This window comes from Lepisosteus platostomus, chromosome 9 (genome assembly GCF_059453375.1).
Source record: "Lepisosteus platostomus isolate fLepPlt1 chromosome 9, fLepPlt1.hap1, whole genome shotgun sequence".
Lineage (NCBI taxonomy): Eukaryota > Metazoa > Chordata > Actinopteri > Semionotiformes > Lepisosteidae > Lepisosteus > Lepisosteus platostomus.
This window is the reverse complement of record NC_142619.1, coordinates 9,776,186-9,800,242: the sequence shown is the minus strand read 5'-3', so window position 1 is coordinate 9,800,242 and position 24,057 is coordinate 9,776,186. Positions and strand designations below refer to the sequence as shown.

At 41.9% G+C, this 24,057-nt stretch overlaps 1 protein-coding gene across 2 annotated transcripts in view; it reads right to left on the bottom strand.

Moving 5' to 3' along the window:
* The window catches only part of cecr2 (CECR2 histone acetyl-lysine reader), an 82,071-nt gene that overhangs the window by 11,350 nt on the left and 46,664 nt on the right, over positions 1-24,057 (bottom strand). Inside the window, exons 4-16 of one of the 2 annotated variants that reach the window (XM_088646867.1) lie at positions 22,418-22,545; positions 21,251-21,340; positions 19,632-19,684; positions 18,900-19,060; positions 15,034-15,123; positions 11,691-11,850; positions 9,608-9,737; positions 8,319-8,356; positions 8,095-8,186; positions 6,156-6,282; positions 3,919-4,301; positions 3,235-3,375; positions 2,221-3,073 (exon numbers count right to left, since the gene is read on the bottom strand). In XM_088646867.1, the coding sequence (XP_088502993.1) occupies positions 2,221-3,073; positions 3,235-3,375; positions 3,919-4,301; positions 6,156-6,282; positions 8,095-8,186; positions 8,319-8,356; positions 9,608-9,737; positions 11,691-11,850; positions 15,034-15,123; positions 18,900-19,060; positions 19,632-19,684; positions 21,251-21,340; positions 22,418-22,545 (2,446 nt within the window). The remainder of the gene's footprint in view (positions 1-2,220; positions 3,074-3,234; positions 3,376-3,918; positions 4,302-6,155; positions 6,283-8,094; positions 8,187-8,318; positions 8,357-9,607; positions 9,738-11,690; positions 11,851-15,033; positions 15,124-18,899; positions 19,061-19,631; positions 19,685-21,250; positions 21,341-22,417; positions 22,546-24,057) is intronic. The other variant, XM_088646868.1, reaches the window with a different exon arrangement.

Genomic DNA, 24,057 nt, shown 5'->3' with positions numbered 1-24,057 from the left:
TTCAGCACATGAAGACTTCATCATGTGCCTTCAGGCTGCACCGAAAGAGCAGAGAAATAAAACTGCTCAGAGCTCTTCTGGGACTCTCACTGTATCGATTATTGTACCTTCTTTCTCCAACTCTGGCAGAAATAATGCCTAAGAAATAAAAGGCCCAAGTCTGGTCTCTTGAATATTTCATGAATGACAGAACAGTTTATAAGGAAGGGAAATACTTCATCATAGACACATTTGATGGATTCTAAGTCTTACCTGTTTTATTCCTGCATCACTCAAATTAATCTGCCAAAAATATGCCAACAGCTCCACCTAACAACCTTTTGTTGTCAATTAATATAAAATGTGCTAAATACAATGTATATGTACACAGTGTATTTAGAATCTTACATATTGATGCTTACATATTGATGCATATTGATGAATAACATGAAGGCAATGTTATTGGCATACTTAATTCTGTATATATATCATGTATTAAAAATTCGTCAGCTACTGTACATTTTTTAAATAGTGGGTAAGACTGATTGTTCAGACTGCAGTTGGCAATTATTTATAGTGTACAAATATTGCACAAATAATCCCCTCCCGAAGGTGCCTCTTCCAACAGTTAAGACTAATAAGCAATAACAATAATGGACACATAAGGCATATGACATAATGTATTTAGATTTTCAGAATGCTTTTGATAAAGTTCACATGACATCCAACAATTTTGGCCGCCATATTACAAAAAAGATGTTGCTGCTCTAGAAACAGTTCAGAAGAGCAACCAGATACATTCGGTATTTTAAAATCTTTAAAGGCATTGACAAAGTCAGCCCAGAAACTGTCAAATATGATCCAAAGGATACAAGAGGAAATACTATGTGAAAACTAAACTGATAAATAGGAGGTACTACTGTACCAAGAGGGTTGGGGGAGTATGGAACAAGTAACTCAGACATATTGGTAAAGCCGATACTTCTTAAAAATTTAAATGCTCAACAGAGCAATATATGGGTGAAAGAAGTTAAGTTGTCTATGTATTCATCCCTTTTACTATAGTAAATCTTAATAACAGTGGTGCACATTTACTTTGACCAGTCAAACAATTAGATGAATGGTCTCTCAGAGAAATAACAGTGGTTCAGATGATATCATAATACTTTATATATGGCCATTTCTACAACGTTTCTCAAATGCTGAATGTGAAGCAAAGATTCAACCATGAAGATCAAACAGGGATAAAAGCTGTAGAAAGGCACAGATCAGGAGAAGCATATAGAAACTCCAAAAAGCACCGAATGACCCTTTTAAGCCATTGATCATTAAGAAGTTGAAGGTGTATCCTACTACCCAGACACTGTCCTTATTAGACTATCTCTACAAACTGAGCAGCCAGGAAAGGTGGGAACTGGTTACGGATGCCATCCTGAGGCCAAAGAGCATTTTGAAAGAGCTGTAGAGTTAAATGACTAAGACGGGAAAAAAATGTCCCAGAATTAACACTATCCCAGCCACTAAACAAAGCTGGCCTGAGTGTACTGAAAAAAATACATCTCAAATCCAGCATGGAAGTTGAAACAAAGCATTTAAGTGATTCTGCAAACATATTGCAAAAATTGGAACTTTCTAGTGTAAATGCCAAGCATTGTGTCTGGAGCAAACCAAACATAGCACATCACCCATTCAGCACTATGCCTACTGCCAATCAGTGCCAGAAGTTAGAGGTAAACCAGCTTTAGTCCACTAAAGACCTAGAACTACGATGAAAATTCACTTTTCAACAGGACAATGTTTCAAAACTATAATGGAGTGGATTAACATAAGTGAATGTCCAAGACTGGGCCTAAGTCCTGACTTGAATCCAATAGAAAATCTAAGGTAAGACTTGAAGATTACTGTCCATCAACAGTCCCCAACCAACCTGATAGTGCCTGAGCAAGCCTGCAGAGGAAAATGGGTAAACACTGCACCTTCCTGCTGTGCAAAGTTGACTGAGACTTATCCAAAAAAACAAAAACAAGCTGCTTTGTGCTTATCAACATAAAATTCACCTCTATTCTTTTCTGTATATATACACATACAAGCATATACTTTGAGAGGTAAATACTTCAGGAGACATCCATTACAGTGCAACACTTATTCCTAGGGTAATTTATATGATTATACGGCACTTTTACTGATGAGCAGAAACATATACATGAAAATCCAAGGCAGACAGAAACAGAAGAGTATTACCTTTCCTGAAAGGTTCCTCGGGGTGGCTGCTCTCGCTCTCCACGCTGTTCTCTTTGGCAGGCTTCAGCAGCTGTATGTCGGGGGGAGGGGGAGGCTGTGGAGGGGCCTGTGGTGCAGGTGGAGCCCAGGGGGGCTGTTGATAGTTTCCCAGGTGCTGAGAGAGGGGGGAGGTTCCTGCGGGGGAGCAGGAGGAGGCAGAGAGCTGCTGCAGGGCGATCATTTCGGGGCTCTCTAACATGGAGCCCAAGTGCGTCCTGTGCTCCTGGGGAGGGAGAGGAGGAGCGGGGACGCGGTGCAGGGAGTCTCCCCGAGGCGCCCCCGGTACTGGGGAGTTGGCCCCAGAGGGCAGTCTGTACAGGCCTGCTGGCTGGCCATTGTGAGGTAGGCAACCAGGCGGCTGATCTGGCCAGTGTTTTGCGGGTGCTGGGCCGTGGACCACGCTGGGGTTGAAGGGGGGTTGCACCATCTGCCCACTCGAGTTCTCCTGCAGCCTGGGTGTCGGGGGTCTTTCCTGCCCCAGGCCATTAATCCCCGACCACATGGGGGGCAGTGTGACCGTGGGGTGCCGGAAGTGGCCATACATGCTCTTCTGGGGAGGCGGGACCTCGGCCCCTGTGAAAGCACTTCCCCCAGGGGGTCTGACTAGTCCTTCGGGCCGCTGCTGGGAGGGGTACAAGCTGCCCTCTGGTGGGGGCCCGCAGAGGCCTCCGGACTGCAGAGCTGCAGGACGGGGCCCCAGCGAGGGGCCGTGAGTGGGACCGATGTAAGATGGTTGTTGCTGCGGCGCTGACAGGAGTTTGGAGTCGGGACCCCTCATCCTTGGACCAAGATGCTCATTTGCTGCTGGAGAAGGCTGAAACCACAGAGGCGTTCAGTCAGTGCGATCACATGTAAGCACCTAGCTGAAAACAAATACCTTCACCTGAAGGATACAGAAAGACCTGAGTGGCTTTTCTCTGCAAAAAGCACTGGTGTTGAAGATAAAATATAGGAGACTGATGATCTCCAACCTACCTGAATGTTGAACTGCTGAGGTAGGTGCTGTCGGGCTGGTTCTCCCAACCTCGGCTCAGGCGGTCTCTGCGGTGCATAAGGAAACCGGGGATCCAGAGCAAGACGGTGGATAAATGTCCCAGGAACAGGGGGTCTCTGCAGCTAACAGGACATTGACACCAACAGAAATTAGACCAGACAACAAAAATGACAGCAAAACGCCTAAGGAGATCTGCATCTTAAGCTCCAAATGCATATGTTGTACAACTTAACAGCCGACTAATAAAAATGCTGCTAATTTTTTTCTCTAGTTTATATGCAGAATTTTATTATCCTGTACATGAAGTCATCGTATTTTTCATTCAAAGCAATTGGCTTAGTATATTAACACAAAATAATTAATTTAATATTTCAATCATTATTAAATTGCAATATCTTCTTTTAGCACTAATCAGGTCATCTTCCATGCAAAAACAAAGAAGAAGGTATACACCGGTTGTCATGTTGATCAGATTTGATTTAAAAAAAAAAAGATTCTTATATCCTGTCACACCACTATAAAACCAGAGTGTTTTTTGGATCACGAGCTAAATTATAAATGCACGATGAACTAGAGGGTATACAACCTTTGACACAAAATGACTCCTTTCCTGTGGGACCGTGGTGATTACAGAGTTACCACTGAGACAGAACAACGCTGCCTACCGGATGGCATGGCTGATAGCTGGGAGACTTCTGCTCCGGCCCCGAGACGCTCCGACCAGAGGGGAAGGGCTGGCTGTGTGCGGGCCCGTTGGCCCAGGCCGCCGGCAGGGGCTCGGAGGCTGGTCTCCACTTCTCCTCCTCTGCGGGGGGGGCTCGGCCCTTGCCGTTGTGGGGGACCCTTCGGCGATGGACCTGCTCCATGGTCCGGGTCAAGGCTTCGGGCCCCCCCGGGCGCTGGGACCGGCTGCAGCGCCTCTCCCGCCGCTCCCTGTCCTCGCCGCTGACTTTGAACTCTTCGTCCGTGTCCCCCTCCTCCGAGGGGAAGTGCTTGAGCAGGGCCTTGTTAAAGCAGCGCTCCAGGGCCTCCGCCATCTTGGTGTACTCTGGAGAAGAAGGAGGGAAAAGAGCTGCTCAGTCGACAGTCGGAACAACAGGGTCCAGTTTATTTTTGGGTTAGCTTGTCCAACAGCGTTCCTTGGAAGGTGACACCCTTTGAACTGCAAGGTATGCAACAAAGCCCCCCCTTGCACTGTAATTTAATTTTGGCTACAAGCCACATTTCTCAGATCTTAAGTTGTTGACCTTTTAACATTTCTGTTTAAAGCCATGAAATACAGAAAAATATGGCATTAAAAGAATATTTTCTGTTCTACGCCAACAGGAAACAAAAGTAAAAAAAGCATAATATGCCAAAACACAAGTTTGTGAACTTTTCTTTGTCAAATAAGATGCTACAAGGGCAATTTTGAGAACATAGTGTGCATGCCTGCTTTGATAAAAGTTCAGATTTTCAAATAAATAAGTAGTAAACAACACTAAGTAGAGATGAAAACAATGAAAATGAGATTAAGTATGAAAGATCTTCGTTCAGGTAAAATGGATGTGTCCTGAACGAACATGGTGTATCCAAGCCCTTCGGTGTTGAGGCACACAAATCTTTTTTTAGCTCAAGCCAACTGACAGAGGAAGCTAACTGCACAATGGCTGGGTCAACATGCTCCATGTAACCTTTGACCCGCCTGACATTCCCTAAGGAGCACCTCATGGAAAGATATCCCATACAATTATTTCTTAAGAAAATATGGAATGTCTTGTGGTTCGTCTGTCAAGAGAGAGCTCCTAAGCACCAACAATGCTGAAATACCACATTGAAACATTTGAAACTAATAAAATAACACTAAACTAGAAAATTAAATGAATGAAAAGCTATTTCATGGCATTCTTTTGCACTAATAAAAGAAGCAGGGTCTCTTTGAGCAGTAACAAGGAAAATCCCCTTGGAATTCTTCTGGCAGCTCCCTTAAAGTAACAGATAAAAGAACCAAGTGGTTCATGCTTTTGATTTGATAAAAAAACATTAGGAATTCTGCTTTTTAACTTCCCTAAGTGCGCATACCCTAAGGATAACAGTTTCGGGCTGACTGGGCGTTGGACAAGCAGGCCTTCAGTATAAGCAGCTTCACTGAAGATTTTTGTAGACCGTGCCTTCCAAGTACAGACATCCAGTTCCAAATGGGGTCTGAAGCCTTTGCTTACACATCTGCCCTCCACCCTTCTATTATGACCATCAGTGCCAGTTCAGCATCTCTGAAATCACCAACCAAGCCACAGCAGGGATGACTCACTGGCCAGCCACAGCAAATATATTCTGCTTATAGGGGGCCTCTTTTTCACAGATTTAAAGGGTCGATCACATTGCTGTCCCCATATTTCCCGTTTGTTGACTCATGCAACTCATTGCCAGCAACGCCGTAAGGGAAGAGCTTTTAACAGTCTCTCTGGGAACAGGATCATCTCTGGTTCAATTTATTGGTTCATCAGTTAAAGCAAAAGTACGGTTCTTTGCTAAAAAAAAGTATTTTTACTGCACTACAGAGCTTCCTACACTTCTGTCATTAACTGTAGTGCTTGCGAATACAACTCACTAAAGTTTAGTTTACGCCTTTGAAGTCAGCCTAATTAATGATCTTTTATTATGATATCTACACCACCACCAACAACAATACCAACAATAATAATAATGTCCCTAAGCGGGCAGAGAGAATTTGTCTCGTTTCGTGCATTAATCTACTGCAGTCAGTTAAAACCACACAAAGCTTTTCAGTTGTTTTCGCCTCTGAAACCCTAAGGACGGTTATTAACGTACATCAGGAAAAGTAATGGGGGAATGGCAACTGTGCAAACTGTTAAACACAACAGTGAGAGGTTTTCAGTAAAAAAAGATAAAAGACTTTTACCACTATCTTCTCCATTGTATTCCAGACAATTTTCAAACATGAGCTTCACGTCTGAGACAAATTCATCCTTTGCAATGTACTGGCCTTCATTGAGCTTCTTTTCAATTGTTGACAGGTCCATTGGGGTCTGAAAAAGAAAAAGAAATGGTAAATTTAAATAATACATCAATATGCTGTTCATTTTACAACTTTAAGGTTGAATACATGATCTGAAATGTATTGGTCAGTGGATAATTACTGCATGTGTATAAAGTACTTGCTTCTTAATTTCTGCTAAAACAGGGTTGTGGTACATCATCACATGCAGCACAAAGTGGCAGCCTTTCACCTGGGCTTAAGAAACATTTAATTAATTTAATTACAAGTTGTCCCTTGTCTGTTTAGGTTTCAGTCTAGAAAAGTGTGAAATGACACCTAAGAAAAATATTAAAACAATGAAACTCTTGACGAATGTCCAGGACTGCATGATGTGTTTATAAATCCCTATATACAACTTGTAACAAGAGAAAGAAACACATTTTAAGCATCCTTTTTAAGATGCAATTATGAACTAACTCGGAAAAAACTTTCAACAGATCATTCTGCTTTAAAAAAGTTATATTTACCTTTTCAAATCTCAACACCTTACATTTGAAAAAAATGCAAGTTTGTACCTGATTCAACATACTGTATATCTAAACTGTTCCTTTATAAATTATAGGCGTATGTGTGAAATTTTGGGAGATTTAAAGAGGGGAGGACATTCTAATTTTAAATAGATGAAAGCAAGAAAAGAACACATAAAACTATTGTTATCATACTCATCTTCCACTCACACTTTTTAAGTGCCAAAATGTGTTGCCAGACTTGGACTTGGACTACTTTTTTTACAGATTAAAGTTAAGAGAAAAGATCTTGAATGGTCACACAAAACCAAGGAAGGGATATGCTCTTTCTTAATTTTCAACCTTAGTCAAAGCTAGAATTTAAAATAAAATACAGAAAATATTTAAAGGAAAAAACAGTTGTGTACATACTAAATTATCTGACCTAGTTTTAACAGATTCTATAAAAAAGATGCTTTCCCCTGAAATGCTTCTGTTTTTTAATTGGACTTTATACACTGCTTTTATATCAGACCCAACAATATCATACCATAAGTGTCTCTAACACAATGTGTCCAGGGAACACAAATGACTAAAAATGGAAGCATTTCTTTACTCCTACTTCAGGTTTTAAGCACATAATATTTACATTTGACTAAATGCAGTGGTGCTACACTGTGAATGCCTTGGAGATGATTAGTACTGAGATGTACTTATCAGCTACAGCGCTGAGACAGACGGACTCATTAACACAGCTAAGCAGATTTGCCTCCCTATGGAGCGATAAACACGATGCAGAAACCACATCCATAATGCAAACAAAAAAGAGAATCATCTTGGCAGAACACAATGCTTCTCTCAGGTATCTTCAAGTCCTTTCTCTCAAGACATAACTGCAATTAGACGGGTCATAAACTAGCTGTTACAGAGCCCTGTCAGATTAGACTAGCAGCCCTGGTACAGCAATAATAAACTACTGAAGCACATCGTCTAAACAAAAAAAAAAGAAAGGCATAAACAACAGTCACAGAGGCCTGACACAAAAGGGCTGAGCTAAATGTTAAACAAATTAAGATTATGCAGATCTTGAGGTTGATCATTCCCTTTCCTGGTCCAGGTGGCACAACATCCCTTTCTCTTAAGAATCCATTATCTTACAAAGTGGAATGAAACTCAAAACTGAGGCAAGCCTTTAGAACTTGAACAGTGGTTCTCTAGAACCAGGATTGGCCGCCTGCTGTTCTAACCATAACAACTTTCTGTACAACTATGCTACAAGAAAGGAAAAAAAAAATTCTACATCTCAGAACGAGCAGAACTTTGGCTTCTTCCTCACTGGACGTTGCTGCACTCACCTCAATGATCTCATGGTAATTTGGAGCATAGGACTCATCAACAGGTTCCATGAAAGGCCAAACATCCTTGTGAGCCTTCAGAGCATCTAAAACTGGATGGCACAAACGCAAAAAAACTCAGGAATCAACCATCCTGGCATGGCCAGCACTTTCAGTTTGCATCAGAAGCTGCCTGAGGCAGTTTAAATACATGAATAATAAAAGAAATCTGACACAGATCCTACCTTTGTACAAAGCTGTGTAATCGTCATCTATGTCGAAGCTGGAAAAGACACACACAATCAGTACTTCTGCGAGCTGCACGCTCCCCTCTCTAAAGTTTTGATGAATTCAGATCATGTACACAAGGAAGCTTTGTCTTTGTGGGTGTTTATCGTGTGGTAACATATTCTGCAATTTAAATAAACAATCACTTTGATTCAGATTATAGACTCGTTTACTTTCTCATTACTAAAAAAGTAAATAAAATTATTTTGCTGCTTCTATGCTGCAGATAACTAAAAACAGTCACACTTAATGGAGATTAAATATGGCTACTGCCCAGTACTGACATCTAAGGAGAGACCAACAAAATAAACTACATTACGTTTGTAAGAAATCACATGTAAAGATACATTAGTTGTCTAACTTAACCTCTGTTTCTAAAATCATATGTAAATACCCGGTGCACAATGTGTTTCTTGCAAAGCACTAGTCTCAGTTAAAAGTGTTTGAGGTTTGCTGCTAACAAACAAAACTGAACAGCAAAAAACAGTTCAGCAAAACTGAACAAATAAAACTGTAAAAAGTCACTCCGATTTTAACTCACTTTAATGGACTCAAAAGGGGAAGTTCAGTCCAAAACAAAATTACAACATAAAAAAAATCAGTCCTCTTGGTGCAGTTTCATGAGCCTAAACAGATACTTTCTTTTCTTCTTTGAGGCTGTTTCCACACAGATGTGGCCACGGGGGCAACGCACCAGAACACGTCAGTACAAGTACCTCTCCTTCCTGTATCAGTGGGAGGCATCTTTTCAGCCTCAGGAAGCAGCTCTTAGGGGGCTGAGTTTGCAATCGTCAGTCTGGCACTGCAGACATGTCTGGGAGCACTGGATTATTAAACTGTGATCTAACATGCTCCTAACTGCAGTTCGGTTTGATCTACAATTGATTTTTGCTTTGAAATAAATTTCCCATTAAAGCATAATCTGTGTCCCTGTTTCTCCCTCGAGTGGATCCCCCTAGACGAGAGTTTCCAATGAAAAGCATCTCGGTGAAAGAAAGTAGCTCAGTGCTCTCTAATGCATGGTACTTGTGAAGCCTGCGCATCTGGAAGAATTAACATGCACGGTGCAGCATAATTTCTTGAAAAAACGTGAAGATTTTGTGCCTTGAAAAATAGAAAAAGAAAGACGCGGAGGAACCCTCCAGTTAGACCTGGGCTACTTCAGTGGAGTTGAGTACTTCTGGATTTAACGTTATGAGCCAATGTCCTGTCTGAGATGGTGTGGTAAGATGGGCTGGGGGCTTACAATTCTTTGGTTTTCCTGGCTCTCCTGACAGGTGAATGGGAATCCAGGCTGAGGAGTTCTGGGGGTAGATCTTTTCCTTGGGACAGCAACCAGGCCTTCTCCTCCCTCATCTTCCTCCTCCTGGCCCGCTCTGAAACAACACAGACAGGGAGACCACCACCCCTGGCGGGTTACTACCCAGTGTTGACAGGTCCTTGGGGGAACCACCTCCGTCAAGTTATTGAGAACACCTGCTCTTCACAAGAGTCACAAGAACAAAGACGATGACTGGGACATACAGCTGTGACAGATTCTGAGGAATGTGTCTGTTTTAGAAAGAAAATGCATTTAAATTTAAATCAGTATATCAGATACTAACTGTGACCAAGCAGAAGTATCATGGACATTAAGGTCACAGGACTCAAAAAAGAACAATTCTGAATTTGGCATGAACTGTTCCAGTGACAGTGACACAGTTCAGAGCAGACATTTTTAAATAAACTACTGAAAAAAAATTGTATATTTGTTACGGAATGACAACAATATGATATCTAGACCAACTACCAAAATCCAGTAAGAGATCTCTCCATTATGGGCGAGTTTCATTCACTGCTTTCCAAAACCTATTTGTTAACCTGTGACACATACTGAAACAAAACCCAGTCAACATGAACCAGAGAATGAAGAGTTCTGAATATACATCTTCTCCATACATGGTTAAAATGGATATTGTTTAAGGAAATTCAGTTCTGGACATCGGACAGCTCATCACCAATTAGAAAATGATGGGTCATAAAAGAGATCGTACAACTGACCCGTAATATACTACCTGGGCCTTGTTCCTCATCTAAGACATATTAATAAGGGGCTTCTTACTGACATGCTGAATAAGAAGCTAATTAACCCCTGACTGATGACATCTGAAGTCCACTGGAAGTGGTAACATGCTGGTGATTAACAAGTCTGAACATTGCTAATAACATCCCATACATGATTCATACAAAGAGAGCCATGGGGAAGGCAAACAGCTGACTAATGCATTATTCAAAAGCAAAGCAATAAATCACTTGCCCTGGGCTTAATCCATGTAGAATTGTCTTTCCCAAGTGGTATCCAACATTAATTTCCTTTTCTATCTTCAGTTTGTTCTTGCTTTTCTTATTTATGAAGCATTTATCTGAATTTTAACCATATTAAAAGCAGCTAAGTGTTCTGTCTCTATCCAGAAAGCTTACTGATTGATTCAATTACTTCCGTTAGTGCTGTACTCAAGGATTATTTGGATTATGCTTTTCGGAAGTGGTTTAGAATAACCCCAGTGTAAGTAAATGAGAGTTACAACTGCAAAGCAGCTGCATGAGTTGGTGCTGATTAACGAGCACCTTGCAGGCAGAAATTGAACTAGAGCAGCCAAAAGGGAAGGGGAGGAAAGTTGTTTAAATTGTGAAAAAACTAAAAATACTACTAAATGGTCTGTATTGCCATCTGACCACCAGCTCAAAGAGTACGTTGACTGCCAAAGTACTATTTGGAGCCCAGGAGATGGGCCTGTACTCCCACTATAGACCTGAAGAAGAGCAAAAACTCTAAATAAATCAGATGAAATTAGTCACTTTCATTACACATACTATAATATGAAACTTTAAAGCACCTGTCACTGAATTAGATCGTTTTTTGACATCTCTATACATGGTAATAGGTACACCAATGGGTTTGACCACGTACTTAGGCTACAGTTTTAGACCATTTTTCACACAAACGTATGCACCAGAAGTCTTATGGTATTTTTTGAAAGCAACAAAGAATAATATAAACTGGATGATAAATGTAGATTAAAGCAGAGTGCAGCCCAAAAAGGATCAAATGGGAGCTGTCCCTTTAAGCAGCAACACCCCAACAGAAGACACCGTCCTGCAAGATTCATGAGGAGACTGCCGATAGCTGCCACCGTCCATTTCTGTCACCCACCTGGCCAAGTGCTGCACTTCAACTGTCACTGGACAGCAGGACAGGGCCATACTAATTGAAATGAACTGCTTTTCAGCGCGAGGGGGCTGACACCGTCATTGAGCGCGGCTGGACGAGAGGAGGAAGCCTCCCTTACCTTCGACGGCCTTGACCTTGTCCTGCACCTCCTGCCTGCGCTCCTCCTCCAGCTGTCTCTCCTGCTCCCTGCGATGCTCAGCTAGCAGCAGCTGCCGGTCCACCTCCTCCTCTTCCTTGCGCTTCTGCTGCTCCACCTCTGCGATGGCCTGCAGAGTCTCCTGCGAATTACAGCTGCCTGTCAGACAGCTGGCGGGTCAGCGCCTCCCCGCACCTCAACTGGAGATGTGCGGAGTCTGCCATTTTCTGTTCTCGCTCAGCTGTCACACATTTACTTTAAATCACCACTGGAATTCTTTTTTTTAAACAGAATATAACCTCTCAAACAAAATAGTTTAATTCACCAAAGCATTACTCCAAATAACGGTTTAATTGTTGACAGTTGACAGTTCCACTGGAACAGAAGAATGGAGAGAGAGTGTCCTGAAAAATGGGTTTACATCAATTTCCCTATGGGATTAATAAAGTATTATCTATCTATACCTAAGCTTTTTAAGAATTTGCCATCGTGGGCTCATACCACTCACCCCAGCCCAGTGCCAGAATCTCAGTACCAGCCAGAAGGCAACCTTCTCAATTCGTCTCAACGTGTGCATTTAAAAAAGTCTGACCCCACCCCTCCCACCCCTGGGCCCAAGCATACACAGAGGAGCTCTCATTTCAGAACAACTCATTTCAGCGGTAGCTGGTACACATGAGCACCTGAAGCCCCCAGTGCCATGCTCAGACCACCCAACCTTGGGCAGTGATGGAGCTGACCGTGCACAGCCCCTTCAGAGCTCCTTCCCAAGTCATGTCAGTCAGAAGCACAGCCAGGGCTCAAGCCAGCTGTTTCCAGGCTACAGGGCACAGTTTGCACTCAAATGAGGCACTCAGAGGGCCTGGATACTCTCTGTTTAATCCTGCTGGCAGACGCAATACTAGTGCAAATACCACTGTGGCACCAAAATACTCCTTAAAGGAGAATCAAATAGAAGGTGGAGCGAGATTCCTCAACAAAAATGTAAACTGTGTAATAACCACGACAGATGCTGATGAATTATACTGATGAATTATCAGCTGAATAAAAAGACAGTTATTTTTGCCCTACACAAGCCTTTTAGCTCTCAATGCATTAGCAGAGATGAAATAGGGAGAGAATGAAAGTGAGAGGTGGTGTCATCCACCCATTTTCAGTAACACTTTTATCCTTAAGGGGGTCATAGTGCGCCTAACACGGCAGGTTCAGGACACAAGGTAGGACTACACCTCGGACGAGGTCCAGCAGAGCACACTGAACATCAATTCACCTAGACAGCATGTCTTTGGACTTTGGGAGGAAACCGAAGCATCTGGAGAAAAGCCACGAATGCAGAGGCAATATACAAACCCACACAGATGGCACGCCAAACTGGAATCGAACCCAGGACCCAAGAGCTGTGAGGCAAAAGCACTGGCCAGGATGCCAATGTGCCACCATGGTGTCATGCCCTGATTGCCAGCTTTACAGTCACTGCCTATGTGGCTCCACAAATTTATAGCCATTAAAAATATTTCTAAAGTATATGAATCACTTTGTACAGTATATTATACAAAGCCCAATTACCAAATGCTAACATTTCCCAATTTCCTAGCATAGACCTTTTTACCTTACTTAGTCCCACAGGCATTCACACATAAGTTTGGAAATAAGAGTTGGACCCACTAGAAAAATTACTTCAGCCACCAATTAGATTTGATTTAATTTATTTTATGCTGATCCCTCCTGCTTACATTTCCTACAAGAAGACAGAATGTGGTCCTGAAATAAGATGTATTAATTCTCGATGGTTTGGAGCTGAGGCATCCTGAAACAATTCAATACTTCTGATATTCAGCTTTGAGCAATAAATGAAGTATAGAAACACGGACAGCAGCCACGATGAAGTATACAGAAAGATCTGTATTTTAATATTTCAAAAATCCTAAGGTGCTTATTCACCAATCACATAGCACAATAAAGCGCTTGACAATGATTTTGAAAAACATTCTGTTAAGATGAACACTGCTGTCAATGGGCCATTCAAGCTCTAACTATATACATCTATACTGCTTACTCTTTCAGGGTTGTTCAAGGCTGTTATGTCCCCAAACTTCTTAAAACAATTCATGTGTGTGATGGAAATAAATGACAATGAACATGCTGCCACCTGAATGCTTCAAAAAGGGCACGGAGCCAGATTTTGAAATTACTAAAATTTAAAGGACTCCTGTTTCCTGTAACTCAAATTTCAGTCCTTGATATTTGTATGATCATTTAAGGCAAACTTTAATGGTGTATAATGGTGATATTGTTTTGCAGTGTCTTAAATTGGTGATAAGGTCAGTACTAACAAATAATATTAACAATTGTACTCCCTTTTAAACATTATTACATGGAAAATAAAGAAATACAGAAACTGTTAAAACAATAATGGCAAGAATCCCTGCCTTTCCCTTGCTAGTGTGGCAATGCCAGCATTTTTACCACAGTGAACAGCACTCTTCTACATTTCACCTTAATTTTCTGTGTTTTAATTGTTCTGTCATTCATTATCACAGGCTCCTAGTTCTTTATTGGCATCGTCTCGGGTAAGTCTATATGGTCTTCTATTTCATTGCTCTCTGCTCTGGCTTTTACTCGCCCAGGTCTTCCATTATCTTACTACCTTCACTAATCACTCTTCACTAATACGTCAGGCACTGGAGTGTTCTACCTGGTTCACTTAATGTCACCCAATCACACTTCTTCATTTTCTTCTGCCTTCACTAACATAATCGCTTTAACTCAATCAACTCTTGGCTCATTGTCTTCTGCAAGCACATGATCTTTCCAAACAACTCTGTTCACGTCTGACTATGCTGGCTGATCCTGTTTGGCCAGGAATGCCTCTCTGTCTTCATTAATCACCTCTTGGCCCCTGAAACAGCAGCAGTCCATTTGTTGTCTGTCTCTCTCACAATTTCTGTCCCTGTGAGACAGCGCACCCGTCTGATGATGGTAACAGCTGGAGTACACAGGAATCTGTCTGTGCTATCTAGACTCCTCTCTTAGCAGTGGGGAGATGATACACTGCTACCTTTCCAGGCGATGCTAATGCCGGGTGCAGCTGGCCAGCCCTGTACCTCAACAGCACACTTCAACTCTGTTGAGCCTGGAAAACAAACCAGCACGCAGTCCGCCAGTCCTGCCCCCTCAGTATAACCTAAACTACTTTCTCAAGCACCCTGAGCCAGCTCAACCTGTTCCTATTCTGGAGCTCTCGCTTGCCTTTCTTTGAAGCTGGGGGCTTCATGCAGAAGAGACAGTAGACTCTTTTCCTGCTCAGGACATCACTCTCTCTTACCTCTTCTTCTTGTAAGATGCGTTTTATAGTAAGGCGGTCGGAGCTCCTCCGAGGAGCCATGTCTAACAACCTCTCCTGCCTCTGGTTCTCCTTTAAAAACACAAAAGACAGGAGAAACACGAATTGACAAAAGGATCTCAACCCTCCAGCGAAACAAGCTGAACTTAATTCCACACCAAGAAGTAGAAAAAGAACAAGCAAAAAGGCAATGTTTTGGCTCTCTAGGCTCTTCAGGTGTGAGGAAGAAAGAGAAAGGGTACTTGGATATAAAGCAAAAACGGAAAATGAAGATCAGAATAACCCTCCAATATCTGCCAAAACCATCTATTGTACCGAGGTACATATTAATGTATCATATGACAAGACATGCGCAATTTTGATTAGTTAGGGGTTGACAATGCTGCCTCAAAGCTCCAGGATATTGGGTTAGATTCTGGTGTCTGTCAGTACAGATTTTGCCCTGACCCTCAGCTTCTATTTTTGGTTTCCTCGCATCTCCCAAAGACAAACGGCTTAGGTTCGTACTGGTTTTTCTAAATGAACACTTCCTCAAGGTCGACAGGTAGATAGGAGGAAGAGAGCGGCTTTGCGCCCTGTGCTTTCTGTGCCAGGATAGGTTCTGGCTTGCTCCAGCCCTTAGAAACAACTTGTTGATAAGGAAACAATAGATTAAAAGTTAATTATTAACATCCATCCATTTCCGAACTGCTTTATCCAATACAGGGTCAAGGGAGAGCCCATTCTGGCAAGCAAGAGATGCAAGGCAGGATACACCTTGGATGGGTTGCCAGTCCATCACAGGGCACATAGACAAAAACACACACTCACACCAGGGACAGTTTTCCCAGAAGCCAATTAACCTGCCAGTATGTCTTTGAACTGCGGGGGAAAACTCTTAAAGCCTCATCTTCAAGTGATGCCACATTCTGAACATTACACTATATAAACACCCCCTGAAACAACCCTCTCTATTGATCACAAATATTGTAATATTCCTATTTATCTTTTCTAACTCAAAAATGTAGGAAACAGTTATTACAGGAGCTAAGGACTTTAATGTTTGAAGCTCATTGACAGTAGTCAGTAGCCCTTTAATTATAAGGCTCTCAATCAAAAAGCATTTACAAAAAAGTTTGTTCTATTATGTGAAATGCAACCTATAAAAGGTACAAAACCAGCAAGAGAATAAACAAGGATGAAAAAGAACGATGCATTCTATGCCACAATATGATACTGCAGCAGCCCACTCAAATGTTGGCTCTTCTGTCCACTGCAAGGAGCGTCACCCTTTTGAGAGAAATGCTCTCATCCCTTCATTGGCAAGCCACCACATGTTCACATCAAGCAGTAAGCACTTGGAGTTGTGGGAGACTAACTCAAATCATTAATAAGTGACAGAGTTTTGACAAAAGCTCCATGATCATATTAAGTTCAAGTAGGTAGCTGCATCAGCATGTGTAGGCTGCAAAGGAACAAATAAAGGTTTATTCCATGCTGAAAAGAGAAGAAAAGAAACACAATGTTTCGGCTGTGGAGCCTTCTTCAGGTGTGTCAAGGCTCCACAGCTGAAACGTTGTGTTTCTTTTCTTCTCATTTCAGAATGGAACAAACCTTTACTTGTTCCCATGATCACAGTAACCTGTGGGACCAGGTGCTCAGAGTGAATTTTCATTGAATGGAATTGGGGTTTTCCCTGTTTCTCCCTTCAGCACCCACTTTTCTTCCCTGCTTTACAAATCCGAGAGCTGACTGCCAGTGTATGCCTACAATTAAGTATGTGCCATATACAATAATGTAATATACGTGTTCATTCCACAGAAGAAAACGGAACCAGCACCATTCACCCTGCAACTCACAACTGGAAACCCACTGAAGCTAAGCAGGTGTGAGCCTGGTCAGTACCTGGATGGGAGACCTCTTGGGAAAAACTAAGGTTGCTGCTGGAAGAGGTGTTAGTGGGGCCAGCAGGGGGCGCTCACCCTGTGGTCCATGTGGGTCCTAATGCCCCAGTATAGTGATGGGGACACTATACTGTAAACAGGCGCCGTCCTTCGGATGAGACGTAAAACCGAGGTCCTGACTCTCCGTGGTCATTAAAAATCCCAGGCCGTTTCTTGAAAAGAGTAGGGGTGTAACCCCGGCGTCCTGGCCAAATTTCCCATTGGCCCTCACCAATCATGGCCTCCTAATAATCCCCATCTATGAACTGGCTACATTACTTTGCTCTCCTCCCCACTGATAGCTGATGTGTGGTGAGCGTTCTGGCGCGCTATGGCTGCCGTCACATCATCCAGGTGGATGCTGCACATTGGTGGTGGTGGAGGGGAGTCCCCATTACCTGTAAAGCGCTTTGAGTGGAGTGTCCAGAAAAGCGCTATATAAGTGTAAGCAATTATTATTATTATTATTATTATTCCACCCCACAAAACTTTGTGAATTTGCAACGCAAGTGAGTAACTCAAAGAAGTGTTAGCTTTATGTAATGAGCATAACACAAGCAAATAAATCTAACAGACATTGTTAGGTGGTGGTAGAAGGCTTGGTAGAAGGGAGCTGACCACATGCAAACAGCACATCAGAAGCACTTAACCTTGTGGAGAACAAAAGGCTTCAGGATGTGTGCGCTGAAAGGAGGTTTGTATTTCCTGGCTAGCAGGAGGGCGCAGTGACCGGAGGACATGATACACGAAAGTGCTGAATTAGTAACAGCAATCCACCCCCCCAGCCTTCCGCACTCCCCCCCTGCTTAGAGCATTTCCAGCAGCAGTTAATCCTCAGGAAAAGAAGGTGGCTTGGCTTTTTGAATGTGCACTTAGGAAAGCCTTCTGCAACCCACGGTAGTTAATCACCAGACCTCCCCCCACCCACTTCAAGGTGAGAGCTGGTATCTTCAATCAGCTCTTTGCTAAGTAATGGTGACAGAAGTACAATATTAGGAGTTTTCAGTTATTGACAATGAAGAGGTCTGCCCAGTAGTGTATTGGCAGAAGGCAAATGCCATTTTGACCTTTGTGAAGACATAAACCATCAAGCTGATGGTTTCTGGGTTAATTTGTTAAAGCTTCCCATCAGATATACTGGCGTTTTCTTAAACATTTTTCTGATGACTGTAATAATGGGTAATTTCAGGTCTATTTCTTCTTTGCTACTGCTCATTTTATTCTATTTTTATGTGACACCCCAATCTTGCGGTCGTTATTCGTTATTGTTATACGTCTTGTGATTTCTTCTTTCTGAACTCTTCCATTTTGGCTTTTAATATCTTAAAGAAAATTAATGGTTACTACATAAGAGTACACCATGTTGCCAATAGAAAGAAAAATCAATAGAAAATAATTTTCATACGTGCACCATTGTTTTTAGAAGAAGAATTTATCCTTCCAATAATTCTGTCAGAATAAGCACCAGCAGTAGAGTTAATCATGCATACATAAAAGTCAATACAGTATTAAAATGACATATTTGATCATGTAGAGAGTAATTCTTGTCATAAAGGGCTGCAGAGTTTCATGAGAACCATGCTGGTAAACTGCTGGTAAATCAACTCATTACTGGATCAACAGGGCCTATTTAACAGCTTCTCCCAGCTCTTCAGGGGCTGCTGTTTTAAAGAGATCTTGAAAACCTTCAGGGACACTTGCCCACTGGACAATGACTGGACACCCCTCACCAATGATTAAGCCTATCCATCTCATTTTGAACAGTTAAACAAGCTCAGATCAGAGGGACCCAGAACAACCTGGGGTGCCCGGAGGTTCTTATTTAGCCAGACTGAAACAGCTTCCCATTTCATCACAGGCGATAAAAAAATAACCAAAAAGAGTTAATGTATTTGGTTTTTGGTTTTTCTTTTAAGGTCTGCTCACCTTGTACAGTATCATGTTGCTAATTTCCGGGATGAAGTTCTCGCTGAGCAGCTTGTAGAGCTGCCTGTCTTTGTAGGTGTGTTTCCCTTTGATGCTCTCTGCCAGGCTCTGCCACTCCTCCTCAGTGGCACACACAAGAGACCAGGCCCCCCGCTCGCTCTCTGAGGGAGACACACATCATTATACACTGCAGCCCTGCAGCAAAGCTCCTGCTCCCTCACACAGCATGGACTTAAAAAGGAATTTGCAGCAAAACAAAAACAAATAAGGAAAAGAGATGACATGAGAAGAAAACGCTATCAATTTGTCAGGGGTTAGCGCTCAGTTCTGTCGGAATACCTGCTCTGCTCCTGAAACTTAGCCAAGTGCAGGAACCACACTCTGAAATAATTTTTATGTCAACGGATGCGAAACGTATTCTCAAACCCCTCAGCTGCAGAAAAAATGGGAGGTAACCCAGCACAATTCTGAACACAATAGCAGAAGAAAAAGCAGCCTCCATGTTAAGTAATATTGGGACCAAATCAAAACTCTCATTTGTAATTTGTCTGCTGAATGCTTTTTTTTGTGCACTTCTATGTTGTCTGTTTTAAGGTTTCTAAATGTAATTTGACTACACAAAGACTAATTCACACTTGTATGGTCACAAGCCATTTTTCTGCATGGTGGAAAAAAAAGCCCAAACAAAAATACTCTAAAGCATCTTGCCCCAGACATAATGGTCACCCATACCTGTTAGTAGATTCCCTTTTCCATCTTCTTCTTTTTTCACACTTTCCAACTCACTGGAAACAACAGGCAACACACAATTAGGAGGACCGGAATACTCAAACATTTTAGTTTTGACATTAAATGCAAAAATGCTTTAAGACAGAAGACCGAAAAGCATTATGAGGTACTTGGGCAATCTTGAGTAAAGGTATGCAGGGAATTCCAAGTCTGTACAGACTATGGAACACTTCTGGTTCAGAGCTGTCTAACTCGGCTCATTTCTTCTGCCTGTGCTCCAGGGCAGCTGAGCCGGGCTGACTAGACCGCTCAGAGTTCATGCATTTCTTGGTTTGGGTCTGGGTTGTATCACTAGCTTCCTCAAGTGGTGGCAAACCACAGGCAGAGCACTAACAGGGTAGGGCAGAACTAGTTCACCAGGGCTCTCTTGGCTGATATTTGTGAGAAACAATTTTTATATTCCTGGATATTTTCATTAATAAACAAGGCTTCATGATTAGCTTATGTTCCACATCATTATTTAGAATGTTTAAAAATAATATATTCAGTTATTATATTTTCATATTTCATGATTTCATATCATATTTTCATAGCTAAGCTGTGTCTTCGATGCTTTTGAAGGGCTATACAACCAGCTGTACAGCACACAGCAACCCCTGTGACTTGCAGACACCTGCAGTGTCCCAGTGGAAGACGTGAGAGAGGTGCTACACCTATACATCAAATGACAAATGAGCCTGTAGGTGAGTTAACTGATTCTGGTTATTCAGTGTAAGTTTTTGTATTACTCAAACAAGCAATGACCATCTCCCAGCTGAAGCTACATATAATCTATCACAATACAAAATAATGACCTGTAGATTACTATTCTTATGAAATATGGGGTATAATTCTCACAATGCTAAATATGATGAGTAAATAAATGTTGCTAAACATTTCTTCTTTCTTATAAACCATACAATATGTCTGTTCATCCAACAATGAAGGATTCTCAGTATTGAAACTTTTGTTTTCATTCATTTACGTCAGTAAAATTAATAAAAAACACCAGCTATCAGAATTAATGGGCTCTGTCATTAGGTTCTCTGCCTCAAGCTGCTGTAAAACAGGAGAAGAAAGGCTTGTCTGTGTAGACATGAGCACACACACACCTGTTTGTCCAGGGCAGAATGAGACAAGAGACTATGCTGTCAGGGGTGCAAATGCTACGAATGTGCCTGAGGTGCAGCTGAGGCAAAGCTAAGTCACAGTGTAAACACCCTCCAGCCAGACTGGCCAGCTCAGCTATTCCCTGAAAAGAGGCATCAGTGACAGACCAGAACAGACTCAGCAGTAAGGACACCTGCACTAACCCAAAGGGCATATCAGGTTTGATGTCAATACTGTTGGAATTTTAAAGACACTGAAATTTACAAGTGTGAGATCTGTTTTGTGACAATTATCTGTGCTTTGGCCACCCTTTGGGAAATTGTATTTATGAAGCAGTAAAGAATTTCAGGGTCAGCATAACCTTCAGGAATAATTTAATTTGACAATCCTGCATTGCCAGTTCATTTGGAAAATATCAACCCAACTGGAGATAATCTTGTGTCCCTGTGATGGTGAAAAGACCTCACTTTTACCTCAGTCTCTTTGCTTCAAATTTTTTCTTTTTCGGTGGTCTTCCCCGTTTTCTCACTGGTTTCTCTTCAACTTTGACTTCAGCATTTTCACTGTTCACGAAAGAGAAGCATGTGCAAATGAAAAAAATTAGTGAGGTTCAATGAACCGCTATAACAAATTTCCCATGACCAATTGCCTCTCTTCCTTAGGACATCTGGATGATTTAATTTGGTGATGCTACTTTTGACTCGTCTTTATCACTAGCATTATCACCCATTCAGCCATCTATCCATCATTAGGAAGCCGCTTATTCCTACTATGGACTGCAGCATTGCAGACAAGAGACAATCCTATAAGAAAACAACTCAAAACAGGATGTCCCCGCGCAGTATGCCAGTCCATCATAGGGAACACACACACACTCACAGGGACAATTTACAGACAACAGCTGACCTACACAGCACCCACAGAACGTCCACGTAGGCCCAAAGAGAACATGCAAATCCCACATAAAAGATACCCCAGTCCAGAATAGAACACAGAACCCAAGAGCTATGAAACAGCAGCACTAACGATCCTGTCGCCTACAATAAAAGCAGATGATTTAATAAAAGAACATAACGTTTTGCAGCAGATGTTCAGTTTTTCTTTTTAAAAAATCCCTCTATATCACTGCAACCTCCTGTCACAAACACCTTCCAAATAATTACCCACTGCTTCACTACAGAGCATTTTATCTTTCCATTTTACAGTTAACTGCAAAATGAATGCTCCACTTAACTCTGAGCCTTAGTTAAGGTGAAAAATTATACATATTTAGTCAGGGTGATTTACGCTTGTATACAATCAATGTACTAACCAGATAACAAAACACAAAGCAAATAAAATACAATAAATCACAGACATCACACATTGAAGACAAACCCGATCGTTAAAATTACATCACTCAAGCTCCACTGCAAATGCTATAATACAGAATTATTAGCAACTGACATATTGTGAACATAATCTTTACTAATCAAATGAATTAAAACGAACATCTATCTTATGCTGCCAATTAAAATTAGAAGCTCAAGGCCCTGTGCCCTGAACATGTGTCAAGTATAACCACTGTGAAAGATTAAAGTAGCTTTGTCACAAAGATAGTCACCCAAAACCCAGTGTTCTTCCCAGTACTGAATTCTCACCTCTGGGCTGCTGTTGTCCTTCTCACCGGCTGTTCCTTGTACATGCGTGTTCCATAGAAATACCAGTAGAGGGCGCCGTCACTGTCCTCTCCCAAAGGCTCGACCCGCAAGCTGTCAGCATCCAGGCCCTGTGTGCAGAATACAGGTGTTGGACCGGATTGGGAGTGGTGTTCTTCCTGGCAGCAGACTAGATTGAATTCCAAGATGTGACCAGTACAGCCTGCAGCATGGCAGGCACACTCAAACACCAGGTTATGGGCGCTGTTGAACTCGTGTTCTGATTTGTGCTTAAGGTTCACATTCCAACAACAGAATGACTGAGGAACTCTGCAGGTGAAGTGGACAAAACAGTTTGACTACAATGCTTTTGAGCTCATTGCTGGCACACTTTGCGCGTCTTGTTTCTCTTGTGTCTCTGTCACACTCCATTGTACAGTGTAAAACGAAAATAAACTAAGGCTTTAGAGCAATGAGGGAAAATAAGCAACCAAAAATGTAGAGTTTCGGCAACAATTCACACCTGGTGGTAAATTTAATAAAAATCCTTTTGAATATGACAGTTGCAAACAAATGTTTTTTAGCATATATTCAGCGTGCTGGAAAAATATTTTATTCTTAAAAGTGAACAGTCTTTACATTTGGAGAACAGATGCATGCATTCTATCTCAGAAGTAAAAACAGTTGTTCAGGTAGGTACAGGAAACTGAATGCTTTGGGGATTCCGATGTAGCAGGAACAGAAATGAAGTCACATTTTAATCCTGATCTTACTTCTGATGTTCCCACTCTGCCTTAGTACTGGGTTACCAAAACCTGAAGCTGCCTTTTGTAGCCTGTGAAGACTTTTCTAACATCATTCCTTCATCTACAAAAAACCCAAAATGCATCTTCATGGGATTGATTTGAGGCAAAAAGCTGACATCCCTTGGTGCTTAGGATGCTGATAAAGGCGTTCAGACCAGAAGGCTGAACACAAGCATGCTCTAAAACTCTCTCTCCCTTTCAGGTCAAAGACTGGCCCGATCTGGTCCAAGAGAAAAAATGCACCAAACACACCCAACCACAACTGTTGCAGGCTATGTCAACTCATTTAAGAATGGAGGTTTAGGTCTCCTAAACAAAGAGAAATGATTGCCAAATTCAGCAGAAGAAAAAAATCTCACAGATGCTAACAAATCAGATAATGCTAGATCCCAGCTATGCCCTCACATTCGGCAACTGTAGATTGCTTATACTTGCCCTTTTTTGCTGGATACTCTGAATTTAGTAAACAGCATCAAATCCACATCATTCCCTTTGTTTTTCATTATTTAATTAATGCCTCAGTTGCGACTGAAGCTTTCTTTTCTTACTGTTTGTTGGGACACTTTCATCCACAAGTGTCATTACACTACAGCAACAGTTGGATGAGATCCTTGGTTCAATTAGCTAGCATCAAATGAGCTATATGGTTTAAATGGCCTCCTCTTGTTTGTAACCATTCTTAAGCTATTCGGCTGAGTAAAAGGGCAGTGTTTTATGATGTCCAACCACATGAAGGATGGTGACCACTCCTTGGCCCTGGGAGGAATGGGATACGGGCAGACAAGCATGTTGCCCAATGGTAAAGGTTAAGTGACATATTTATTACACCTCGTAAAT